Source organism: Equus quagga, chromosome 8, assembly GCF_021613505.1.
Source record: "Equus quagga isolate Etosha38 chromosome 8, UCLA_HA_Equagga_1.0, whole genome shotgun sequence".
Taxonomy (NCBI): domain Eukaryota; kingdom Metazoa; phylum Chordata; class Mammalia; order Perissodactyla; family Equidae; genus Equus; species Equus quagga.
In genome coordinates this window covers 82194261-82219597 of record NC_060274.1, presented here as the reverse complement: position 1 = coordinate 82219597, position 25337 = coordinate 82194261, and the positions used below count along the sequence as shown (strand labels likewise).

General features: G+C 38.4%; 2 protein-coding genes across 14 annotated transcripts; one reads left to right on the top strand and one right to left on the bottom strand.

Moving 5' to 3' along the window:
* Positions 1-1873: 1873 nt before the first annotated feature.
* On the bottom strand, positions 1874-13317 carry CBX3 (chromobox 3). Of its 7 annotated transcripts, none has more exons than XM_046670551.1 (6): positions 12942-13317; positions 11471-11522; positions 8391-8530; positions 5964-6126; positions 3509-3606; positions 1874-3154 (listed from the first exon to the last, which is right to left on the bottom strand). In XM_046670551.1, exons 2-6 carry the CDS (start codon positions 11492-11494, stop codon positions 3028-3030), a joined length of 552 nt encoding a protein of 183 aa, XP_046526507.1. In that variant the 5' UTR covers positions 11495-11522; positions 12942-13317; the 3' UTR covers positions 1874-3027. The 7 variants fall into 7 exon arrangements, with proteins under 7 accessions (XP_046526507.1, XP_046526503.1, XP_046526505.1 ...); XM_046670547.1 differs by having other exon boundaries at positions 8391-8533; positions 12942-13315; XM_046670549.1 differs by lacking the exon at positions 12942-13317 and adding an exon at positions 12676-12823.
* Positions 13318-13764: 447 nt separating this feature from the next.
* Positions 13765-24111, top strand: HNRNPA2B1 (heterogeneous nuclear ribonucleoprotein A2/B1). 7 transcript variants are annotated; one of them, XR_006889895.1, is made up of 14 exons: positions 13765-13986; positions 16868-16903; positions 17001-17111; positions 17297-17443; positions 17742-17952; positions 18103-18204; positions 18299-18379; positions 19042-19104; positions 20410-20529; positions 20788-20910; positions 21633-21715; positions 22556-22784; positions 23076-23211; positions 23771-24111. XR_006889895.1 is itself a non-coding variant. In XM_046670543.1 (12 exons), the coding sequence occupies exons 1-11, from the start codon at positions 13981-13983 to the stop codon at positions 21692-21694; spliced, it is 1062 nt and encodes a 353-aa protein (XP_046526499.1). In that variant the 5' UTR covers positions 13765-13980; the 3' UTR covers positions 21695-21715; positions 23771-24111. The 7 variants fall into 7 exon arrangements, 4 of the variants coding, with proteins under 4 accessions (XP_046526499.1, XP_046526501.1, XP_046526498.1 ...); XR_006889896.1 differs by lacking the exon at positions 22556-22784 and having other exon boundaries at positions 23076-23148; XR_006889894.1 differs by lacking the exon at positions 22556-22784.
* Positions 24112-25337: the final 1226 nt, after the last annotated feature.

Sequence of the window (25337 nt, the reverse complement as noted above, 5' to 3'; positions counted from 1 at the left end):
TCCAGGAAAACAGATTCCAGGCCCCTTATGAGAAACTTCAGTCTTATCTGTTGACCAATTTTTTTGGTAGAGGCATATGGTTCCTTTCTTTGATCCATTGGATTAGGGAAACTTTGCTACCTACATATCTGACATCTTCAGAGGTATTGGTGTCCATCTCAGAAAACAAAAATAAGAAACCTTCAGCACAATATCCAACAAAATCTCAGATTAAACACCTAATAAATATGACAATGAAAATAGAAGACAATTTAAGTGAATATCCATATAACTTCAACTTTAGGATGGGAGAGATATGTTTAAACAAGACAGGAAAGCCAGAAGATATAAAGACAGACAAGAGCTGACCAGATGAAAATTAAAAGATTTGGTATAAAGACATAAATCACGTCAAAACACAAATACTGAGAAACTATTTGCAACATAAAAAACTCGTGTTAATATTCTTACTACAAAAGGAACTCCTACGAATTCAAAAAATCATAAAATTGGCAATTAACTTTTTGAAGAAGAAATGCAAATAGTCATTAAACATGAAAAGAACGCTCAACAAAAATATCACAGATTTGCAGACTAGAAGTGAGGAAATAGGGTAATGGGTACTGATCAAAGCGTAAATCAATGCAAGCTGGACTAACTTCTGGGAATCCACCTCTAACTACTTAAGTGTCACTATACATTATGTCTAAGAATGTTCATTACATTATTCTAATATAGCAAAAGACTACAAACTAAATACACCCACATCAATTGGTTAATTTGAGGAAGCTCCATACAACAGCCTACTTACGTCCCTATTAAAGATAAGCGACAAAACACACTTTGATTACTAAATACAAGACATTGTTCCAAGTGCCTCAAATGTATGCATTTCATCTTTATAGAAACCCATGACTTATCTGTTTCATAGATGAGGAAACCGAGGCACAGAAAGCTTAGGTAACTTGTTGAGAAACTATGCTACACTGCTAGTTTTGAAGATGCTAAGAGCCAGAATCCAAGGAATGAAGACAGCCTCTGGAAACAGAAAAAGACAAGGGAACAGATTTTTGCCATCAGAGCCTCTGGAAGGAACCAGCCCTGCTGATACCTCAACTTTACCCCAGTGAGACTAATTTCGGACTTCTGACCTCCGGAACTGTTAATAAATTTGTTTTTTAAAGTCATTAAGTTTGTGGCAATTTTTTACAGCATCAATAAGAAACTAATGTATCATAAGGGATAATAAAAGCAATACAAGGACAACATACTGTTTCCAGAAATGCCCTTACTGACGTTTCATGTAGGGCCAATTTGCTATCAACAGAAGGTTCTGTATTTATGAGCCCATTGACGACAGCAGTGCTAGGTCTATAAGGAAATAAGTAATAACTTAGTATAGATATGATTTCCTTTTTTTTAAATTTTACTTTTTAAATTGAGGTATAGTTGACATTCAACATATTAGTTTCAGGTGTACAATGTAATGATTCAATATTTCCATATATTGCAAGGTGATTTCCTTTTTTCTTTATGAATTTTGGAAATTAGAAATCTATTACAAGAGATCAGCCCTATCAGAATATCCGATGGTTTAGATGGCAGTTTCAGAACACTAGGTTCTAAGTATGAAAATTTCACTGTAACGAAACAAATTCCCCTTACTTAGACATCACATGAAACTAATTTTTATCTCCCTACAAGAAAACATTTTGTGGAAATGCATAGTCTAGGTAAGTTTGAAATTCCTAAGCTCAGAACATCTAAGACATGTACTCAAATGCCTTAGTGGTATACAATTTATAAAGATAAAGATAATTCAACAAACGCGTGTGGGTGTTTCTACTCCCACTATAAAGGCAATCAGATAAACAAAAAAAAGAGTCTAATCACATAAAGGAATATAAAACTATTTATTGACCACTGTTTACCAGTATTTACAATAAAGTAAACAATATACAGTTGGATAACATTCTGATTACTACAAAGTTACTGTTTTTCCTGGCTTCTGGTGAACCAGTAACCCAAAGACTGAGAAGTCTGAGCCTACATGTAAAGAATAAGTTGGGATAAAGAAAAAACATGCAGGTCAAAGAGTTTAGATTACAAGTTCGTTCACCCATTTATTCCAGCAGGTCCTAAATCGCCAATCTTCAACCATCTGATTCGGTTTCCATGAACAAAATCTTACACATTCCACGAATCATGTCCTCTTAGTCACTATACTCCAGGGATTTCAACTTCTTGTAAAAGAACAATTCACTAGAAGGAACCTTTAAATGTCCACTTAATTAAGTGTTGCTTACCTAATTAAAACACACCAGGATTTGTCTAGTTTTCTCATTTGGGTGGGGAGGTTGTTGGTAATGATAAAATTTTCCTTTCAGGGTTTTGCAAATAAACTTGCCATTTATATGACTGTAGGTATGAATTCTGATATGTCTAAATTTTCGAACTAATTACAAAATTACCTCTTTAATTTGAAAGGTTAAGGCTTCAGGAAAAATTTCAATTAAACTTCAAGTGATTTCTTTCTTAGGTTGCTCAAAATGATGGCATCCCAAAAACATAGGCTAATCTATGGTTTTGAAATGCTGTTTTGTTTTGGTGAATGATTAAAAAAAAAAAGAAAACCATTGACACATGTATTTTATGTATACACACATCAAAAAACCCCTAAACAAACAAAATCCCCAGTATGGTCCTTAGGCATACGAGTTAAACAAATTCTGATTGAGTTATGCCTATGGAGATTTTCCCCAACATTTAGAAAAGCTGTTCTCTAATGCAGAGGAAGTAATATACCATGGTATCAAATGTTCTTCTCTGATAAAGGAAGCAACTACAGAAAGCTTTTATTTGTTCAAAGTAACCAGTGCTATAGATGCAAAAAAAACCCCCAACAACTCCCTCAATATTACTTCAAAACGAACATATCAAACTTGATTTTCATTAGAATGTAGTTATTTCTTCACACTAATAAACCAAAAAACCAAGACTGAGATTTTATATATATATATAAATATATATAAAAAGCAATGCAAACAATTATTGAGCTTCATCTTCTGGACAAGAATGCCAAGTTAGTCTCTCTTCATAAAAAGCAATTACAATTTGAGGACATTTCATATTTGCCTCTTTTGCCAGCACCAAGTCTGCCTCATCTGAATCTTTCCTGTTGTGAGGAAAAAAAACATGCAGTTAAAAGTCTAAATTATTTTGGTCAACTGAGAACCATTCATTTAAGAAATCATAATTCAATCACAAAAGGTAAGTTCTTCAGGAAGGTTATGTGGTAATTGCGGCTATGTTCCAATAAAACTTCATTTTCCAAAACAGGCCAGTTTGCCAATCTTTGCTTTAAAACAGCATTAGCAAAAGTAACTGGAATCATCCTTTCCACAGATAATTACTCTCTACTTAATGATGAAAACTATTTATAAACCTTTCCTTTCCTAGATAAGGCTTCACAAGTTTTTAAAAAACAAGCTCTACTTTAAAATATAAAAGCAATCACCTGCACACTTACCATTTCATGAGAAACATTAATTCTCCACTGCTGTCTGTGGCACCAATTATTCGTTCAGGATCAAGACCTCTGGCAAAGCCTCTTGGTTTATCAGCCTGCTTAAAAGAGGTTAAAGATTTATTTATATAAATGCTGCCACACCTTTTTCCACATAGCAAACTAATAATATTAACTTCCAAAGTTTTCATGATATGTAGCTTTTTTTTGGTGAGGAAGATTGTCCCTGAGCTAACATCTGTGCCATCTTCCTCTATTTTGTATGCGGGAAGCCACCATAGCATGTCTTGATGAGCAGCGTGGTGTATAGGTCTGCAGGTGAGATCTGAACCCACACACCCTGGGCCACTGGAGCAGAGCGTGCAAACTCAACCATTACATCACTGGGCCAGCCCTAATACGTAGCTTCTAAATAACTTTCCAATAGTGAAACAGAAGTGGCTAGGGCAAAAGCCCATATTTAGTACTAAAACACACAGTAATTCCCATTAACCTTACAAGCAGAAAAAAACAAATCTGGATGTCTAAAGTATTCTGGATTGCAGTCAAGAAAACAGACAACTTTCTTCATCTAAAGACATCAAAGGCAGAAGTGTGTGAGCACACAGAAAAAAACTAATCCCTTTATTTCTGGTAACTCTTATCAATTAGTAATCATAAATTCTTCAAAGTGTTTCAAATGACTTTCAGGAATTAGTCTAAAGTACTCACATATTTTTAAAGCACACACAAAACAGTAAAAACTTTAAAACTCAAGACTAGTCAGTATTGTAATCAATCTGAATTACAGGAAACCTTATAAAACACTTAGTGTAACCAGTGGTTCTCAAAGTGTGGGCTGAGAATCCTTGAGACCTTTTGGGAATGTCTATTTATCATCAAGGTCCCCTCTTCCATCTGTGACTTTATACCTCCACCAAACAACCTAACAGCAAATCAAATGCAGAAGTAGAACTGTCCTCTATTAAGCCAGACAGTGAAAATTTGCAAAAATGTAAAATGCCACTCTTCTCATTTAAAGTTACTTTTCATGAAGTTATAACATGCAGTAAGTTTTGCAATTCTTAATAAAAGACAAAACTATTTCAGAAACTTATATTTTAATTTCTAATACGGTTTAAGCAATGATAGTTAAAACTCATATAAAAAGTCCTTTGGGATCCTCAGTAATTTTCTGGAGTGTAAAGGTGGCCTGAAAGCAAAAAAGGGTGACAACTGCAGAGACCAACGAAACTTTTCTCCCTACCAGACTTTTATATTAATATCCCATCTTTGGAGTAGGATCGCTTGGGTTCATTAGAATGAGGGTTGTAACATTCACTAGCTGTGTGGCTCTGGGCAAGCTAACCTCTGTGGTTCAGGTTCATTATCTATAACGTAGGAATAATTATGCTGTCTCACAGATGTTTCATAGTATATGAAACACAAATTAAGTTACTTAGAACACTGGCATATTGTTAAGGGCTCAACATAGGATAACTATTGTTATTAAACAGTGCTTCTGTTGAGTATGTGGCTGACTTTCAATTTACCTATACCAATTAAGAGTTACCTTTTTGCTCGGCCTGCTAAAGCATTCAGAACCAAATTTATAGCCAACCCTGTTTCTCATCTGTAAAATGGGGATAACACCTATAGTCTTAATAGAGTTGTCATGAAGATTTAAAAGACTATCTAGAAAGTACTTGGCATCCAGTTCAAATGATCAAATTTTAAATCTAAAGACCTTACCAATAAGTCTGTATCGTACATTTAGTCCTTAAGCCTAAACACTAATTCAGAACCAAGACCTTTTTCCAAATTGGCGTGCTAGGCCAGTAGGGAGGACAAGTATAATGTTTTTAAGTTGAGGGTAGAAGCAAGGAGTTACGTGATTTACCCAAAGCCACAGAGACATTAGTAAAGCAAAGACTGGGTCAAAATACACATGTGGTGAATGAACCAATTATTCAGGCCAATAAAGCATACAAAGTTTTTTATTATCAAAGATTATATACTTCAAAATCAAAGCACTATTTGGGAATACTTTGGCAATACAAAGATTGGCAATACATGCCGAAGTGAAGTACTTTCTGGTGGTCAATGCCACTAATGGCTTACAATCAGGATGTACTATGTATATTGTAAGGTACTTCAATGACCTAATCTTAGTGGTCTTTATATTTACAACTGCCTGTCTTGGATCACTGGAAATTGTCTGATCAGGGATCAAATCCTTGAATATACGCAAAATAACACTAGCACAACAATTTAAATGGTATAAGAACTTACTGCACATTTATACAATGTAGGCTAAATCATGCCTATCCCTTTTGTCCTAAATATTAAGAATTTAGGAAAAGCTTTTTAATGATATTTTAAAAGTATCTGAGTTTTTAGAAGTATCTTAAAAGTATTTAAAATCAAGCCATCAACCTTTTACAAAAAGCCAGTCTGGTGGGCAATATTTTATACTTACAGTATCTCTTTTCTTCTTTGATTTGCTATCATCAGACTCACTGTCAGATAAAGATTTCCTTTTTGTACCATCTTTTTCTTTACCAGCTTTTTGAGAATTAAGAAATGCTTCAATTAACTCTGGACAATCTAAATTTTCTTCAGGTTCCCAAGTATTGTCAGCACTGTGTTCAGTTAAAAAAAAATTCATTCAATTAAACATGGTTCATCACCATCATCCAGATCCACTAAATATGTATCTGAAAAGCTGTCCTCGGTACTGCAGATGCTAACCACTTCCTCCTATCCTCCATTCTTCTGAGGGAATCTTGCTTACACTTGCTTTTGTGCTTACTTTCACAGCCTCTACCAAGTGGGCAATCTGCTACAATACGTGCAAGTTAACGGAATCTGATTTTAACAGAATAGCTGGAGCTACTAGCTTTCCAAGTTACATAGACAACCCACTTCAGAATTTCTCTGGAAATTTTTAGAAATGCGGATTCCTGATTCCTCCCCCAAATTACTTTATCAGATTAATCATATCTGCCTAGGGTTAGGGCCTCCAATACTTTGTGTGAAAACATAACAATTCTGAGGCATTTTCAAATGTAAGACAGTATTTTCAATTTCTGCTGGGGTGCTCAGAAATGACATACAGCAAGGGTTGGTAACCCAAAAGTCAAATCTAGCCTTTTGTATGGTGGATAAACTAAGAATGTTTTTCACATTTTTAATAGGTTGGGAAAAAATTTCAAAATGAAAATTACACGAAATTTGAATTTCAGGGCCCATTAACAAAGTGTTATTAGCAGACAGCCATGCTCACTTATTTAATGTAGTGTCTATCATTGCTTTTGAACTATATTCGCAGAGTTGAATGTTTTGACAAGATACCTATGGCATACAAAACCTGAAGTATTTATCATGTAATTTTTTAGGGAAAAAGTTTGCGACCCCTGATACAAGGCTGAGACGACCATTTCTGCATGTTTTTCAGAAGAGCTGGAACAAAAATGAGTATCAATTGCCAAACGTGAAAGTAAGATCATCCTACACTAGTGACAGGCTTACTAATTCTGTGTGCTCTCATCCAAAAAGCCTTTACAGAACGAATAGGATGAAACTACTCATTTTAGAGATGCTGGGAAAGGTGCCATTAAGTCCTGGTTACAAGTTGGTCTGTTGACATCCTAAGACTCTACAATTGGCAAATCTAAATTAGAGGGTAGAGGAGGACAAAAGAGCTGAAGTGGAGCCTCCGTTCTGTAGTGTTATTTTCATTACAGCCTTCTATTATTAATTAACGCATTACATTGTCCATAGCAGGTTCTCAATCAGAGTAGCAGCCTTAAGTTTGGAGAGAAAGAGGGAGTTAATTTGCTAACATTTTGGTGGGTAGGATGTAGACAGACTCTAGTGTCTCATGGGATTCTTAAAAAAAAAAAACACCAAAACCGCCTACCAAGGTAATCAATTCTTTGGCACTGGTTAAACCTACTTTTAAAATAGTTGAGACTTACTTTTGCTTGGTTCTGCCAGCTGCAGGAAATTCTTCTAGTGGTAAATTATGAACTTATGATAAATACTTAAGCTCAACTAAGGGTACTAAGGGTACCAGAAGGATAAAATAGGGAAACCTAAATCTTACATTCAACTCATAATACCCAAATTGCTACGGAGGCGACTTTACATGTAAACGTTGGGGGAAGTAGAGAACAGACATCTGAAGCCTCGTAATTTGACCATCATATCCCGCATCTCCACCATGCTCAGAAAATTGCTGTCAATCTCCACCTATCCATTTTCAACAGTCCCTGCCCATGGAGCCTTGCTGTTTTTGTGGTGTAGAGCAGAAGAATCAAAACAGATTAGTACATGATAAACCTAAGTTAAGAGTATAATTTCTGCATGTAAGTTACTTACAAGACATCTAACATTATAAAGAGTGATTATGAGAGGAATTAGTAACAAGCAACATGAGGAACTAGGGAGCTTAAAAAATGCCCAGACTCTACTTCTTAGAGATTAGGATACAATAAACCCAGCATAGGACCTGGATTACGACGAGCACTTCTGTTTAAGACTCACTAATCTATGTCATATAGCTTCAATGTTTTTAAACGCCCTCTGCACGTGGGGAAAACAATGTAAATTAGGTATTCTAATTAGTACAAAATCTACATTAAAACACATCACCTACATAGTTAACTGCACTCTATAATTCTATAAATTTGACTCTCCAAGGTAATTAACTTCAAATCTGCTTGGTTACAACTTTGAGCTAAAGAATTGACTCTTTTTAAACAGATCTCAAACAAGATAACCCAGACTAAAGGTGTCCTTTAAATTTGAAGAAACCTGTGGGAAAACTGGCAAAAGATCTCAGGCAAAAAAAATCTTAAACACCACTTAGGTGCAAATATATAATAAAAAGGATGTTTCTTACTCTGTAAATCCCTTCCACTTGAGGAAATACTCCACTTTCCCATTCACTACACGTCGATCTAGTACTTTTTCCACCACAAATTCTTCAGGCTCTGCCTCTTCAACTTTTTTACTCTTTCCATTTTGTTTCTTTCCCATTTTCTGCTAGAATAAAACAAAAGAGAAATTTAAGAAACATCTCTTTTGATTTTTGAGTACACTTTCAAGACTAAATTGCTTAATCATTGCATCTGACACCTAAATTCTTACTTCTATACCCCAAGGCAGACATCTTCTGAAAAGATAAAAGTCAACGGATAATCAATAAAATAAAGGCATGCTTAATCCTGATGGTTTAGCTCAAGCCTATCACCCACCACCCTTCACTGAAATAATTCAATCAAAAATATTTTCTGGAAAATACTGGTATCTTTTCCAGGTCTTATTTTTGTCTAGTCTCGAAGACCAAGTTTACTAGAGTTTTCACTCATTTTAACTGCAACACAGGAAAAAACAACTAGAAAGTATTAGAGAACGATACAGAGGAAAATTAAGTAGCAGTGACAGGTTTTATTAAGTGAACCACAGACCCATTAAAACTACGGCCCCCAAACACTAAGATCCCCTTTCCCAATTCAAACACCAATGTTAAAAATGCCAACAATATAGAAAAGAGATATGTGCAGAATGAAAGCACGTTTCAGAATCCTGCTATTAATTGCAGGGGCAACCAAGGAGACCATGAATAGATTTAAAAGGATGGATTATTTTTCCACAATCTCTGTAGATAATATTACTGACTACTTGGAACAAAGGTATAATGCTGTCACTTCAAGAGACTAACATGCTGTACTGTTTTTATTCTCTGTGAAAAAATCCTCCTTTCTTGGTTTCTCAAGACAAGGAGTCTAAACTGATAGCCAACGAAATTCACTTTAAATGAGTTTCTAGGTTTTTTCCTTGTGTAACACTATTTGTGAGCAGCAGACCAAGCTCAATCTGCCATTTTCCAATAACTCAGATTTGTTACGAGGATTGAAAATGGATATTTTTAAAAAACAGAAATGGTTAACAGAAGATGAGTGAGAGGGTAAAATCCCAAACGTTATGTTCATTTTAAAATTATTTCATCTCAAAACAGGTGCTATTAACAAATCTTAATTGCCTCGTCACTAAAGTCATCTCTCAATATAGCATACAAGTTAACAGCAATGCCTCAAGATTGCAAAAAGACATTAAAACCATCTAGTCATTCAGAAGTCTACACACAAAGAAATAAAAATCCTCCAGAATTTAAAAAAAGTGCAGCAAACATCTGATTTTGTTGGATACCATCTCCAAGTCAGGCTTTACAATTTCCATTAGTCAAGATACTTGGGTATTGTACCCAGCCAGATAACTTTCTGCTTCTGTATAGCAAAAGGAAGCTTAAGAATGATAGTGGGAGGAGTGGAGAAAACTTGGTTGTAGACAAAAGCTTATTATATACTGATCCTAAATAAAAACAAAATAGCTATGTCCATGAAGGTAAGAGGTTAACAGAATAAAGAGGAAGACAAAAATAAACACAGAAAATGAAAAACATAAAAACACTAAGAAAAAAATTTGGCATAAAAAATCAAGTACTACTATGGCACTCATAAGCTAGTTTCAAGTGCTCATCTGTTTCTTTTAAAAGAAAATTCACTCACTTTACCATTTAAATCATAGTACACATCTCACAGCACTATTTTAAAATGAAAAGTCAATAAAAACTTTTAAAGTTGTCAACTTGTGATCCTTTAAAAAGGATAAAATATTTAAATATCAGTAAGTTACAGACACTGAAGACTATCAAACTGTGTGCAAAAGCAATTTAATTTTAATAGAATTATCTATTTGCTTACTTTCTGTATCTATATTCATCCTCAAAGCCTCATGGACAGCTAGTTCCTTTCCCATCCAATACTTGAAGAACACAAGTCACCATAAAGCCAATTCATTATCTCTACTTTGGTTTACTGCTTATGGAATTTTAGGAACAGTTCAATCCTGAGGGGTGATAGAAGATGCTATGTGTGCTTTTTCCATTGATGGCTTTGATGGGAATCATCTGTGCCACACAGACTCACCAGATAAACTTCATAGTTCATTTTTTGTTTCCTAGGACATTTGACTTAAATGTGCAAACTAATGATGGCACAAATTAAAATCACCAACTTGCCCCTTTTAGTGTGAAACCCAAGAAGAGAATATACAAACCAAAACCAAGTGTTTTGCTTTATTTAGATATTAACACTCACCTTTATATGCTTGCGATTACTATTAACACAATATGTTAGAATTAAATACTATGGGAACCATAACTTTGAATTTCGTGATTTTTATATGACTATTCCAGTGTTTTTAAAAAGCTGATAACTAGACATGGCTTTACACATTTGCAGAACTTTTAATGAAGTCTGAGAATGCAAACTTTGGATTTAAGAAACTGCTAGAGAGAAAAAATTGCTCAAAAGATCAAATCCTTTCTCGTTCCTGGACACAGGTGATTTTGTTGGTCTTGTGTATTAATAACACTGCAGTGATTTAAATTTAAAGCCCATCTGTATTTTAGAATAAACAAGTCTGAAATATGACATGACGAAAGTAATTTGGAAGATTCACTGACTTTTTGCCCCAAAAGTCTTTTAAAAGTTCTTTAAACAGGGCAATACTGAAAATACTTGCTTTCTCTAGAATTCAGTACAGAGCGATTCAGGGGATATTATGCCAATCAAAAAGGCTTCACTGCTTTGTCTATGCTTTGTAACATATTCTTCCATTTACATAAATTTGTGCATTTTTATTACAAAATAAAAATAGTAAAATTTGTATTGTGCTATCCTCCCAACATTAGGTTTCTTTAAATGAATTAAGATACTATTAAGCCAAGTCACTAAGTATCTCAACATAACGATTTCGTTTTGGCCCCTAATTCTCTCCATAACAACACTGGGGAGAGTAGGGACTGGGGAATATATATAGATGTAAGTTTCTCAACCACAGACATGCAAAGTTATAATTTTTGGGGGAAAAAAATTGAGTTAGATCCTTACATATTTTAGGTTTTCGTTAACTTACCAATGTAGTTTTATTGGAGGCCATTTTTTATTGCAGACTTGAAGAGCTATTACTAGAAAAACGCATGACAGTTAAAAGGAAGTTTGCATGACACAAAAAAAGTAGGTAAACACAAGTTTTGTTTGGATTGCAACCCCAGGTATGCAGCGAATATTATCAAACATGTATACAAATCCACTGAGAAGCAGTTTTGAGCTCCTGTGTTAATTAGACATAATATGCCTGAGAGTACATCAGTGTTCTAACATACGGGTCTAGGAAACCTTACTGGGGACATTGGTACTTGAGACAGCTTCACTGGTTGAAAACAGCAGATAAACGTTTTTTCAATTCAAACCCCATTTACACCGTATTCAAACCCCACTTACACCGTACTATTTTTTTAAAAAATGGCCAAATATTTTGGTTCAAAATCGGACAACTACCCAATCACAACGGTAAACTACCGTGAATTTTTCCTCTAGATCTCTTAACAGGCCGAAGAGTCGCCTGCGTAATCCCAACTTGGTTTCTTCTTAGAACCCCTCCCTCTTCCCAATCACTAGTTAAAAAACTAAAGGAAAAACACAGCGAGATGCTCCAGTCCCATTTCGTGCCACTTTTGAAAACGTATCACCTCCTCTGTCCGTCCATCTGCTCCCGCTAAGCCTCAGACCCCACCCGGCTTCTGCGGCCTACACGCCGGGCGCCCGCCCCCCACCCGGGAGCGCGGGCCGCGTGGTCAGCGCAGCCGCGGGGAGAAACAAAGGCCGCGCGCGGGGGCTCAAGGGCACTGCGCCACGCGGCTCGCGCCTCCCCCGGCCGCGGCCACATAACGGAGCGCCCGCCGCCGACTCCGGGAAGCGGGCCGCGCGGATGCGGGAGAATGCGCCGCCCTCCCCGGAGGCCCCGGTCGCCGACCAAGCCCGGGAGGGGGAGGAGGGCCCCTCATCTCGATTCGGGATGGGGGAGGGGACAGGGAAATACGCTTTGTCTAGAAATAAGGTGGCGGACGCCACAGCTCTCTACGCTCTCGGGGATAGTCTCGTGCCCCCAACTAGCTACAGGCGCCGGCGCAGCGCCAGGCCCGCCGCCGGGTCTCTGCTCCTTCCCGCCACCTCCCGACTCGGGGTGGGGCGAGAAGCGGGGTCTGGGGGGCCTGGGCCGCATGTGCGACCTAAAGCAGCACCACCGAGGAAGAGCTAGAGAGAAAGAAAAACACCGACTTCACCGCCTCCGAGCTGCTCCGGGTCCCGGGTCTGCGGCGTCTCCGGCCCTGCACGCCTCCAGCTCCAGCCACATCCGAGGGGGAGGGGGCCGGGGAGCTGCGCGCGGGGCCGCCGCGGGGGGGAGGGGGATGGCACCGCCCACGCCGGGCCGCCGCCAGGGGCGGGGCGGGGGGGGCGCGCGCCCGGCGGGGGGGAGGGGCCGCGCCCGCCGGGAGCCCGGGCCCAGGGGGAGGGAGGAGAGCGGCGGGGACCGCAGCACTTACCGTGCGCAGCGTGGCGCCGGCTGGTCCCCGGAGGGCAGGGGAGGGTAGGGGGAGGGAAGGAGGAGCGAGGACTGGGACGAGAGTCTTCTCGGCGGAGGCGTTTTTGCTTCGCAGCAGCAGCCGGTGGCGCCAAAGCCGGTCCCCGCCCACTTCCTCGCCCCTGGGGGTGGGTGCCTCCAAACGCTGGGGGTGAGGAGGTGAAGACAAACTTGGGTGGGAGGAATCGGGGACGAAGAACGAGGGCCCCTTTCGGACCACCCTCTCCAAAGACCTCTCCTGAACCCGAGGGGTCAATTCCAAAGACGTCGGCCGGGGTTAGATTGGTGGAGCGTGAAGTGTAATTTGTTGACTAGAGTCGCTTCGGGTGTTTCCGGAAGGGGCCGAGTCTGTCCTCTGCGCAGGGGAGGGCGTGGGGGAGGGAAAACGCAGGAGGAGGCTGCAGATTCTTCTGGCGGGAGAACGGGGGCGGGGGCGTGGGGGGACCATCAAAGGCGTTGCTGCTGGGACCACCTCCCGGGCTGAGGGGGCTGGACCTCAGAGCTGCGGATTAAGCTCCTCCCGACAGCGTTAATTTCAAACTGCGCGACCGTTTCTTACCTGCCCTGCGCTAAGGCGGGGGCTGGACCCAATTCGGAGAGAGACATACGCAGAACTCGAGCCTTCCGCGATTCACTGAGCCAATTTGCGCAAGTGACGTCAAGCACCACTGCTCGCCGCAAGGGGGGAGGAGTACGTACTTGGCGTAAGGAGGACGTAGAGCGTTCCCGCCAGTGGCGGCGGTTAGGGCGTTTCCGCAACGGCCTGACGTAGGGGAAGACGCGTTAGTCGGGGGGAAGGTTCTAGAAAAGCGGCGGCAGCGGCTCTAGCGGCAGTAGCAGCGGCGCCGGGTCCCGTGCGGAGGTGCTCTTAGCGGTGTTGTTTCTCAAGCAGCGGCAGTTCTCACTACAGCGCCAGGACGAGTCCGGTCCGTGTTCGTCCGCGGAGATCTCTCTCATCTCGCTCGGCTGCGGGAAATCGGGCTGAAGCGACTGAGTCCGCGATGGAGGTAACGGGTTTGAAATCAATGAGTTCTTGGAAAGGGCATGGCGAGGCCGTTGGCGCCTCGGTGGAAGTCGGCCGCCCGCCTCCGAGGGAGAGCGGCGGTGAAGTCTGGCCCCTTCAGAAGCCGCTGGGCTCAGAATGTTTTTGAAGAGGAGTCGTTAGCGGAGGCCTGCTCGGACCCCACCTTCCCCACCCTCGGCCTGCCGGCGCCATTTCCCTTTGCTGGGGGTGGGGGATGGGGAACTGGCACATGGCGGACGCGGCCCGCTCCGGGGAAAGGCGGGCGCCCGGGCGGGAATTCGCGTTCCCTTCTTACAGCTCGCCGATTGGGGGCCCCGGCGACACCGCATGAGCGTTTCGGCGGGTTTCGGGGCCTCGTGTGTGAGGCTGCGGCGCTTCCCCTCCCCCTCTCTCCCGGGAACCGGATTTGGCGGCCGCCATTTTCATTTCTCTCCTTCCTCGCAGCGTTTTTCTTTTTAAACCTCCGAATCCTGTTAGTTTGCCTCCCTGACCGAAGAGGAGACGTGGTTAACGATTTTTTTTCCTTCTCGGGCTGTTTTCACGGCGTTTTGAGGTGGATTGCGGGTGTTTTGGGCGCTCAAATCGTTAGCGTCCTGCGCACCTCGGTCGAGGCGCCCTCCCTTCCTCTCGATGAAATGGCGCCATTGCGGCCGCGCGGAGCGGGCGGGGGCCGGGCGGCGGCGGGAGCGGGAGCGCCGCCGGGGCCGGGCCGGGCCAGGCGAGCCGGCCCGCGGGGACCACGGCGGCTTTTCCCGTCCGCTTTCTCTGCGTAACGGTCCTGCCTTCGTCTGCAGTGATTAAAAAGAGGTGGTTGAATTGCAGGAAAATCTAGAAATACTCAAAATCTGGAGCCATCAGATTAGTATTGGCTACGTGGGTGGCAGCGGGGAAGGAGGTTATGGGGGGGATTTTTCTCTTGTCGGCTTCCCTTTGAATTAAAGGGCTTGTTCGTGTTTTGAGTAATATTTTTATTGGGAAATTTACTCCTTAGTAGATAAGACCACGGATCCTTGTAAGTGATAAGCCAGAAATTTTGAGGAAAGTCGACTGAAAAATGACTTTATCAGTTGTGCTTTGGTTAAAACATGGCTCGGTCCTTCCATGCGTGTGTTGCCGGATACAGAACTGTTCGAGGCTAGGCCGCTCTGTTTGAACTTTGTCACTTTTCTCATTTATGTTTGCAATCGTGGTTGATCATTACATTGATAAGCATAAGGTCTCAAGCGAAGGGGGTCTCCCTGAGTATTTTTGACCCTAAGCACGCTTATAAAATAACTTTGTTTGTAATCGATAGTGGACATCGGGTAAGTTTGGAAAAAACAGAGGTAAGTAATGAGTTTTTGCCTTTTGTAAGTGATTTGTAAACATTGTTGTAGATGTGCTTTTTTTTAATCTCCGTAGTTTATTTGGGTTTTAAAAGAATTGTTTACTATTTGGTGTAAATAAAGCTAATGAGTCCAAATATCAATATGCTGTATAACTAACCATTTTGACAGATTGTTAAATATCTCAGAAGCTAGTTTAGTAATTTAGTCTGTAAAGAATTTTCAGAATCCTGAAAACAGTTAACTATCCAGGAAAAAAATCTGAGTTGCTATCTTAGCGCTGTATTTTCTGAACTGTTGGAAGAATATCCTGCTTAGAGGGAGAAATCTCCATAGAACTGTGCGTTGAGAACTGTAATGCTATTTGCTGGAAATAAGAAATGTACTGTTGTATTGAAAGTTAACGTTTTACTGTTTTAGTTGAATTACACACTTGTAGCAGTTTGTCCTGGACATTATGATCTATTCTGGTTTCTGAATATTTTTTGTTTTTTCAAGCTAGTCAACTGAAAACCAAATGTAATGACCCATTCTTTAACTGACAGCCCAAGATACAGGGCTATTCATGCAGTGTAATTGCTTTGTGGTTTATAGGGATTAAAAGCTTTCAGCCTAGGCTGCTTTTTTTTCCCCCCACTTGTAGAATTAGAGATAACTTGTGCTGTGTAGTTTGCCAGATGGCCACTAAATTAAATACATTTGAGCTTTTAGGTTTTAAAAAAAAATTGTGAGGCCTAAATGTTAGCCTTATAAGGTGTAACTACTGGGTAGTTGTAGTGGTCATTTAAATATTTTGATGGTTTTTGAAAAGATGATTACAGTGAACTTATTTGTTACTGTTTATGAGCTCAATAATCAGTTTGTTTCTGTACTTATTTAAATACCAAATAAGGGAGTGCCCATAAAAGTCAATTATGTTAGAACTTTACAGCTTTAGAGACCAATGGTCGTAAAGAAAATACCTGCCTTGCTCAGAAGAGAGGTAAATTTTAAGGATGTTTTGGAACATAACACTGAACGTTTTTTTCTCCCGATAGAGTTTAGTGTGAGGGAAAGAATGATTTTTTTAACCATTTTTAATGAGATGCCTTATTTTCGCCACCAGGGGGAGCAGTGAAAGGAAAATAAATGTCAGTGTTCGGATACTGAGTTGTGAAATAAATGGTAAACTATTGAGTTATAAGTAAGGAACCAGTAGGTTTTATGTTGAAAAGAAAAAGTATTTAAACTGAGTGTTTAAAAGTTAACTTTAACTTTTCTGTTGTGGAATATAGAATTGAATGCAAATTTTGGTAAGATTTGATAAGAATCCTTAACCCTTCGATGACCAGGGAATAGATTTGCTCTTTTCTCTTCAGAAAGTGTTTTTAATGATATTAAATTGGTTTGAAATAATTTAATGTGAAGTAAATTTAGATCAAGGAGTAATGACTTTGAAACTTGTGTAGTTCAGCTGAGGCAATTTTTTGGTGTAACACAACTAATATGCAGTTTAACATATGGTTTAAATTTGATGTAAGTTTTTTTTTTCCCCCCCAGAAAACTTTAGAAACTGTTCCTTTGGAGAGGAAAAAGGTACTCTGCCAGCAGGTCACCTCATATTTAAGAATTTAATTTCCTGCATACAAAGAGAAAATGTAAATAAAAATTGAAATGGTGTTTTCCTTTGCAGAGAGAAAAGGAACAGTTCCGTAAACTCTTTATTGGTGGCTTGAGCTTTGAAACCACAGAAGAAAGTTTGAGGAACTACTACGAGCAATGGGGAAAACTTACAGACTGTGTGGTACGTTAAAGACAAAAGTACCTGATAGTAGTTCTTCCTCTGTTGCACTTCTGTGTTTAAAATGTGTAGTAAATCATGGAAAAAATCACTTAAATCTGTTTTCTTCATAAATGTCACCGAGTTATATACTGTTCATAGCACAAGTAATGAGATCAAATGATAAAGTTTCCCCTTTGGTTTTATAGGTAATGAGAGATCCTGCAAGCAAAAGATCAAGAGGATTTGGTTTCGTAACTTTTTCATCCATGGCTGAGGTTGATGCTGCCATGGCTGCAAGACCTCATTCAATTGATGGGAGAGTGGTTGAGCCAAAACGTGCTGTTGCAAGAGAGGTGAGCAAAATATAACTTCTTTGTGCAATAAATGTCAAGAAAATTCTGTCCCACGGAAGATTAGAATGTCGTGTTTGAAACAGGTAAGTTCTTTGTATCCAGGTCAAAGTTTTTTGCCCTATTAAAGCTGTGTTGGATTTCTGTACTTTGATTTCAAAAGACTAGGGTCTTATTCATAAGCTGTTGCTTTACCTGGTAATTTATCATAGGGTAGAAGCCATCTTTGGTATGTGGATAGTGTGCTTTCAATCATATTTGTGGTTTATTTTATTAGGATGACTTTTTTTCTCCATTTCAGGAATCTGGAAAACCAGGGGCTCATGTAACTGTAAAGAAGTTGTTTGTTGGTGGAATTAAAGAAGATACTGAGGAACATCATCTTAGAGATTACTTTGAGGAATATGGGAAAATTGATACTATTGAGATAATTACTGATAGACAGTCTGGAAAGAAAAGAGGCTTTGGATTTGTTACTTTCGATGACCATGATCCTGTGGATAAGATTGTGTGTAAGTGTCTGTAAGCATTAGATGTGTGACTGCTTCATTCATTAAATTTTGCGTATGTTAATGCCTACAGCTTTTAATAAGAGGTGAACTTCATAAGTTGGTTAGTATTATAGCATGCTGATTTAAAGGAGTCTGAACTTTTTATTCCAGTGCAAAAATACCATACCATCAACGGTCATAATGCAGAAGTAAGAAAGGCTTTGTCTAGACAAGAAATGCAAGAAGTCCAAAGTTCTAGAAGTGGAAGAGGAGGTAACTTAAGTTCTGTTTTTGTTTTTTTTTTGTTTTGTTTTTTTTTTAATTTATTTGTGTAAGTGAATTTTAGTAACCAAGACATTTGTTGTAGGCAACTTTGGTTTTGGAGATTCTCGTGGTGGTGGTGGAAATTTTGGACCAGGACCTGGAAGTAACTTCAGAGGAGGATCTGGTAAGTTCAAGTTCTAAGTGTTAGAAGGGTCAGTGTGCTTGATTGAAAGTGATTTAGTTTTCATTAGAATCAGGAAATCCTGTCTGATTTTAAGAAGTTATGCTTAAGTCTTTAACATAGGTTGTATCCTGGTGGAAAGTTCTGATTTGGCCAAGCAGTAGGTAGAAGTTAAAAAACATAATCTTACAACTATTCAGTCAGTCGTAGAGATCATTTTATGGTCTCCAATTTTTAAAAAAGGTAAAATGAGGTCGTAACTACTTTAGAAATCACAAGGTACTCCTGAATAGTGAGTGTCAATACCTGTAGAGTCTTGCTTGTGGGCTTAAAAAGGTTTGTATCTATCTAAGGTAAAGAGATGTCAACAGAAAGTCCCTATCCAGTGTCACTCTTGTGTGTAAGTGGAATCTCTTAAATTGAGGCTTGCCGAGTTTCGAGCCCCAAAATGAGACAGTTATCCTGATAATGAGATTTAATTACACCCTTTTGTGTGTTTATTTTTAAGAAGAAACACGTAACACCAGTTTTCCACCATAAGGGAGATGGGTCGTAGTAGTAATTCTCATCCAGAGATCACTAATGAGAATGTGGAGGAAAGCAGGGTAAGGAAGTGAGTTGTGATCAAGGTATAATAATGATTATCTTTTTTCTGCCCCCAACAGATGGATATGGAAGCGGTCGTGGATTTGGGGATGGCTATAATGGGTATGGAGGAGGGCCTGGAGGTCAGTTTCTTCTGTGTTTCAGTTTATGTGACTTAAAGGTTTAATCACACTGTATGTTTGTCTGGTTTAGTGTATACATGAAATTTTCCTTAGTTTTACTTCTTTTATAAAGGGCTTTTGTGATAGTGGTTCAATTGTATGACTTTTCCTTTATAATTACTTTACATCTTAGTTGTGTAGCTTAGAGTATATTTGTAGTTGTTAGTATAAGTTGCAGAATCATTTGGGTGGCTTTTAAATGAGAATTTAAAGATGGCATCATGATATCCCGTTGTTTCTCAAGCAAAAGAATTGGACATAGATGTGATACTCTATGTACTCTGTTTTCCTGGAAAAACATAGACTATTGGATATAACCAAGATCAAAATGTAAAGGGAGTGTGAGAGCAATTGTGTCTTCCTTGGCTCTTAAGATAATGAATCCCCCATGATAATAACATCCAAAAGATCCCAAAGGAAGTTTTCTAAAACACCCAAGCGTGCTCCTGGGTCCAGTTGAGGTTGTAGGTGTTGTTATATAAAGTGATATATTAAAATATGTGTTTTGTTGGAGTACAGAAAAGGTTGATACTTGCTGACAAATGTCCCAGTAAGAAAGGGACATTTAAAACTGTGAGCTAGTAATAGAAACCTTATTTCTGGTTTTGCCACTCATTGGGCATGACTGAGTTACTCCTACGTCTCATCATTTCCAACTTTGCTTTGAAATCCAAATAATAATTTGGTGTTAATGAGAATGATGAATTCTAGTATTTAAACTACAAGTAATTTGAGACTAACTGTACCAGTTAAAGGTTTTGAATTACATGCAAGTTTGCTAATTTCTGGTCCTCCCCCCCATTTCTACTCACAAATAGGATGGTGGGCATATGGTTGAAGAGACATGGTGATTTCTAGGGAAGTATGAGTTGGGATCTATTGGACCAGTAGGAGGATGTGGCTCTTCTTCCTCCCACTAGGCTTTGCCTCTTGTCTGCCCCCACAACCCTTACACAAAATACCAATAAGTGTTGGAGATGCCTTCAGAATCCTTAATATCTTTAGATTTAGAGGAGAGCTTTGGCATTACGGGTATTTCTCTATAAAGGTTTTATTTTGTTGGTTGTGGCTAGGCACTCTCTGCCTTCAAATGTTTACCAAAGATGCTCTGTTCTGCCCTTGAGGCTATTCTAGAAAAGATTTTATAGAATTAATATTTTACTTATAAAAAATAAGTGTTTTGGAAAGCTAGAAATGGGTGTGATAAGACAGTTCAAATGGCATTGAAAATATTAAGTAATTACTTAAAGGCTTATTTTATAATAGGTGGCAATTTTGGAGGTAGCCCTGGTTATGGAGGAGGAAGAGGAGGATATGGTGGTGGAGGACCTGGATATGGCAACCAGGGTGGGGGCTACGGAGGTGGTTATGACAACTATGGAGGAGGTAAAAAATTCACCTGCAACCTTTATGTGGGATTTTGGATTGAAATTAATGACTTTTAACACGTGAGATTTTTCATTTTGATATTGTCATTAGTTGCCTTTACAAATTGTAGATAGGTGTTCACGTTTATTCTGATCATTTATTTTTTGTGGGAGATTTGTCCTAAATACTTAGCTGTATCATTGGTTTAATGTTTGATTATATTGTTCTGATGTTCATTATGCAAAACCTAGTAGTCCCCTTTTGTTTCTTTTACAGGAAATTATGGAAGTGGAAATTATAATGATTTTGGAAATTATAACCAGCAACCTTCTAATTATGGTCCAATGAAGAGTGGAAACTTTGGTGGTAGCAGGAACATGGGGGGACCATATGGTGGAGGTAATTGATTAGATTATTTAAATTATTTTGTGTGGTTAAAGGATTAGTCTTTCATGACTTGCTAATTGTTAGTTTATTTATCTTTGGGTAACTTCCTTCATATATATTGTTACTGAAATAGGAACTTTGTGGAAGCAAAAAATGGTAACGTCAGTAGGGGGGATCCGAGTGGTTGACATGAGATGTTCAGTAGTGTGAAACATTCAGGAGTTGGGAAAGGAGATTAGGTATTTCGGGTGGGTGTTCTTTTTTTCCTTTTCCTTGGCTCATTTAAGAGAAGGACACAATTGCTGAGCACATTACAAGTGGTATAAATGTGTATGAGTTGTTTCTTAGAAAGTGAATATAGTAAATAATCCCAAGCTTTTATTCAAACCATTGTTTCAGTTACTCTTGAGAAAATTTTTAGTAGGACCAAATTTCTTTTGCCTCTTGTGGTTGGCATATTTTTTTAAAAAATCCGTTACTAACTCCAAATGATTGTGGTAGAGAACCCTCTAAAAGAATAGCATCAGTAAAGTGTTTTTAATTCTAAAGCACGAACTTAGAATATCTATGAATCTGGATAATTTGTCTCCTAAGTAATTAGGTTAATTGGAAATGATGGGTTATGATCTCTCTGTTTTGAAGAGTGTGTGGCTATAAAATAGTCAACTATAGTGTTAAGATAATTATGGAAATTGTAGTAAGTTTGCTTTCTCTTGCTGTTCTAACAATTCTAGGAAACTATGGTCCAGGAGGCAGTGGAGGAAGTGGGGGTTATGGAGGGAGAAGCCGATATTGAGCTTCTTCCTATTTGCCATGGGTAAGTAGCTTTTGAGTTTTATGTATTATTGTTTTGGGAGACCTAGCTGCCAGGAGTAAAAGCTTTTTAGGATCATGTTATCTTTCCTTAAAATCTGGGTAGATGGATAATTTCATAACCTATTTTTTTTTTACTCTTTACTTCTGTTGAAACAGGCTTCACTGTATAAATAGGAGAGGATGAGAGCCCAGAGGTAACAGAACAGCTTCAGGTTATCGAAATAACAATGTTAAGGAAACTTATCTCAGTCATGCATAAATATGCAGTGATATGGCAGAAGACACCAGAGCAGATGCAGAGAGCCATTTTGTGAATGGATTGGATTATTTAATAACATTACCTTACTGTGGAGGAAGGATTGTAAAAAAAATGCCTTTGAGACAGTTTCTTAGCTTTTTAATTGTTGTTTCTTTCTAGTGGTCTTTGTAAGAGTGTAGAAGCATTCCTTCTTTGATAATGTTAAATTTGTAAGTTTCAGGTGACATGTGAAACCTTTTTTAAGATTTTTCTCAAAGTTTTGAAAAGCTATTAGCCAGGATCATGGTGTAATAAGACATAACGTTTTTCCTTTAAAAAAATTTAAGTGCGTGTGTAGAGTTAAGAAGCTGTTGTACATTTATGATTTAATAAAATAATTCTAAAGGAAATTGTGTAATTATAGACTTTTTATTTTAAATAAGTTAAGGAGTGGGTAGTATAATTAAGGTCCATTGCAAAGCTGTTGTTATATTTGTGTAAGATAAATGCTGGTCAGATAAAAGTGTGTTGTCTGCAATTCATCAGGATTAAATTATCTAGATAACTTAAGGGATATCTCTGCAAGGAGAAACACCTTTTTAGATCTTTTAGATGCTGCTTCTTCAATGCAAGGAAAGGAAATAACCCCAGCGAGGTACTCTTCAGGGATACAGGTCTAGTACAAGAGAACTCTTGACGGCTACTAAGTTCAGCCAGTCTTAAAAAACTGTGCTGTTTCTACAAAGCTTTAACTACAGTAGTTTATAAGGATGCCAACGAAAGCTGAGGGTGTAGAGCAAAATAGTTCTAAGCTTCAGTTAAACTTCTTTAGGTAAGATCTTATTTACTTTTCCTTTCTTAATTTTCCTCCCCAAAAGATAAACTAATACTCTTCAATGGTCTTTCAGTATAGTGGTTCTTATGTAGTTTAACATAGCTATAAATTGAGTTTAACAATTTATAAACTCAAGAGAATAATTTTATAAACCCTGTTTTCCAATCTGTCATTTACTTAAATTATTTTGGTTTTTTCCCTTTTTTTCCTTCTTTCCCCCACCCCCCCTCCCCCTCTATGAAGATTCAGGTGCTTAACATATCATTTTTTTCCCTGCTGGAATTTTAGCAATGATATGAACCATGGACAAGTATATTCTGCTGCCACAAAGACTGTAAAGTGCTTCATTTCAACAGCTGAGGCAAGCCAAGTGATCATTAATAAAGCTTTTCTTGGTTCCTTCAGTGGTGTTGGTAGTAAAATGGTAGGTAAAAGTTAGGCTGCACATTCAATGAATCATGAAATTTCCCATCGTTACACCCTTGTGTATTCACATTTCTTGGATCAAGCATTTTGAGTGAACTAGGAGTTTTTATTAAAAATAAAGACGTGTTTTTCTGTTACATGTTCTGTTGATACGGTTGTTCTAGCTTTACATGCTTATCAGGATCAGGCTAAGGAGAAAGTTCAATCTATATTTTCAGATAATAGTTTATACTTTAATGAATAAAGTGTGTCTCTACATTATAAATCCTCTATGTATCCAGTCCTAAATACTCAGGTTTAAATGTGGTAATTCTCTCCCAATCCCCTGCGTTATAGGAGAGATGTAGGTTGGCTGCTGAAATTCATTTCTTAAATGTCATCAGAGTTTGGTTGCCTGGCTTTATTGCCTTTTCAGGAATGTGGCATATTAAATCAGGGCATATTCTACTGTATGCACCAGTGAGTCTTCTTTGATCCTAAGACCACCACTGAAGTTATTTAGGTTCTTTGGACAAACATGATAAACTTCTTCAGATACTTTTTTTTTCCTTTGGCAGGAAGGTGTCTTGCTGCAGGTAACTAATGAAGAAGTGGTCAACCACAGAGTCTTCAAGAAATAAGAAATTCTGTACCATCTGAAAGTAGTTCTTGTTGGTGCCTTCATTTTAAAAAGCACTCTTTAAGATTAAAGGGAAATGTTTTCTGATAAAATACAAACTTCATTTAGTACAGGTTCTTAATATAAAACATTTACAAATTGAGTATTGTTTGTAAAAGAGTAACATCAAATTGGCTAGAGAGAGAAATGTATCATGTTTTAAATTAGGTTTTGTGAGTAGACAGATTAAAATTTTATTTTAAATATAAAGTTTATAAAATAAATACTTTTGTATCCAAATACTTGGTGTAATGTTTACACATAAAATGTGTGAATCTTGTTCTATAAACATTCAGTTGTCTAAAGGATTGCCATCCCCTAGACTTAAAGCAGTTTCACAAAGCAACACATTGCCATTTTTCTTAGAATATTGATAGACAAATGAGAAATGCATTGTGGACATACTGGCTGTCCTAATAAAATGCCATTCTTTATACACTGTATACTCAGCGTTTGAATGCTGCTGTAGTTTTCCGGCTTTATCTTGTATGTTTAACATTGCTGGTGGTGGTTTTAAAATCATCACAGATTTAACCAGCTAGAATGATTCAAATTAAGTGGCTCTGCAAAGCACTGAGACAAAATCTGTCACACTAGTTTCTCAAGTGTTCTTTTATATTTTACACTTAGTGTCAGTGGTTACCTTTTTAAAGGGGTTAAACATGGTGGATGAAATTTAATAACAAGCAGTGATTTTCCTTATTGGACATTTATGTAAATAATGAAAGAAGAAAAATAGGAAAAAAGGTTGACTTATTTTAACTAGTTTCTTTTAGTTTTGATAATATGAGATGTCTCACAGGTAAGTCAAACTAATGGCAGAGGTGATCTGTTTTGTGTAAAATAGCTGCATCAGAAACTTGTTCGAATACTTCGCTTCAAATTTATTAGAAAAATAATTTTGAACATTTAAAAAATGTCTAGCTCCAGAGAAGTTGAACTTTGGAGAAAATAAGTTGCTGTAACACAACCTTAAAATACCCAACCCTTAACCAGCACAAATAATAGGGATAAAATTCAATAATATATAATCTGAAATGAACTGGCTTACTGAAACACCATACTGTTGAATATTCAACAAAGACGTTTTTCTCGTGTGTGTTTTGTGTATTGAGCTGTTTAATTTTTTTTTTTTTTTTTTAGAAATTGAGATTTAAGGTAGCTTATCTATAACCCTAGGGTCTTCTAAAAGGACGAAATAACTTCTGTTAGTATAGGATGGTGTCTTATGTTTTCTTCTCAGGCTTGACCCTTACTGCTGTATAACACATTACCTCAGTACTTAGAGCAGTTTTAGAGCAATGATAAACCTGTTACCTCACACAGTATTTTTGGGTCAACGATTTGGGAGCAACTTAGTTGTGGGATTCTGGCTGAAGCCCAAGGTTGCAGGCAAGGAAAACATGACTGGGACTAGAAAATTTGCATTCACAATGGCCCACTGACAGGGTTGGAAGTTGCTGCTG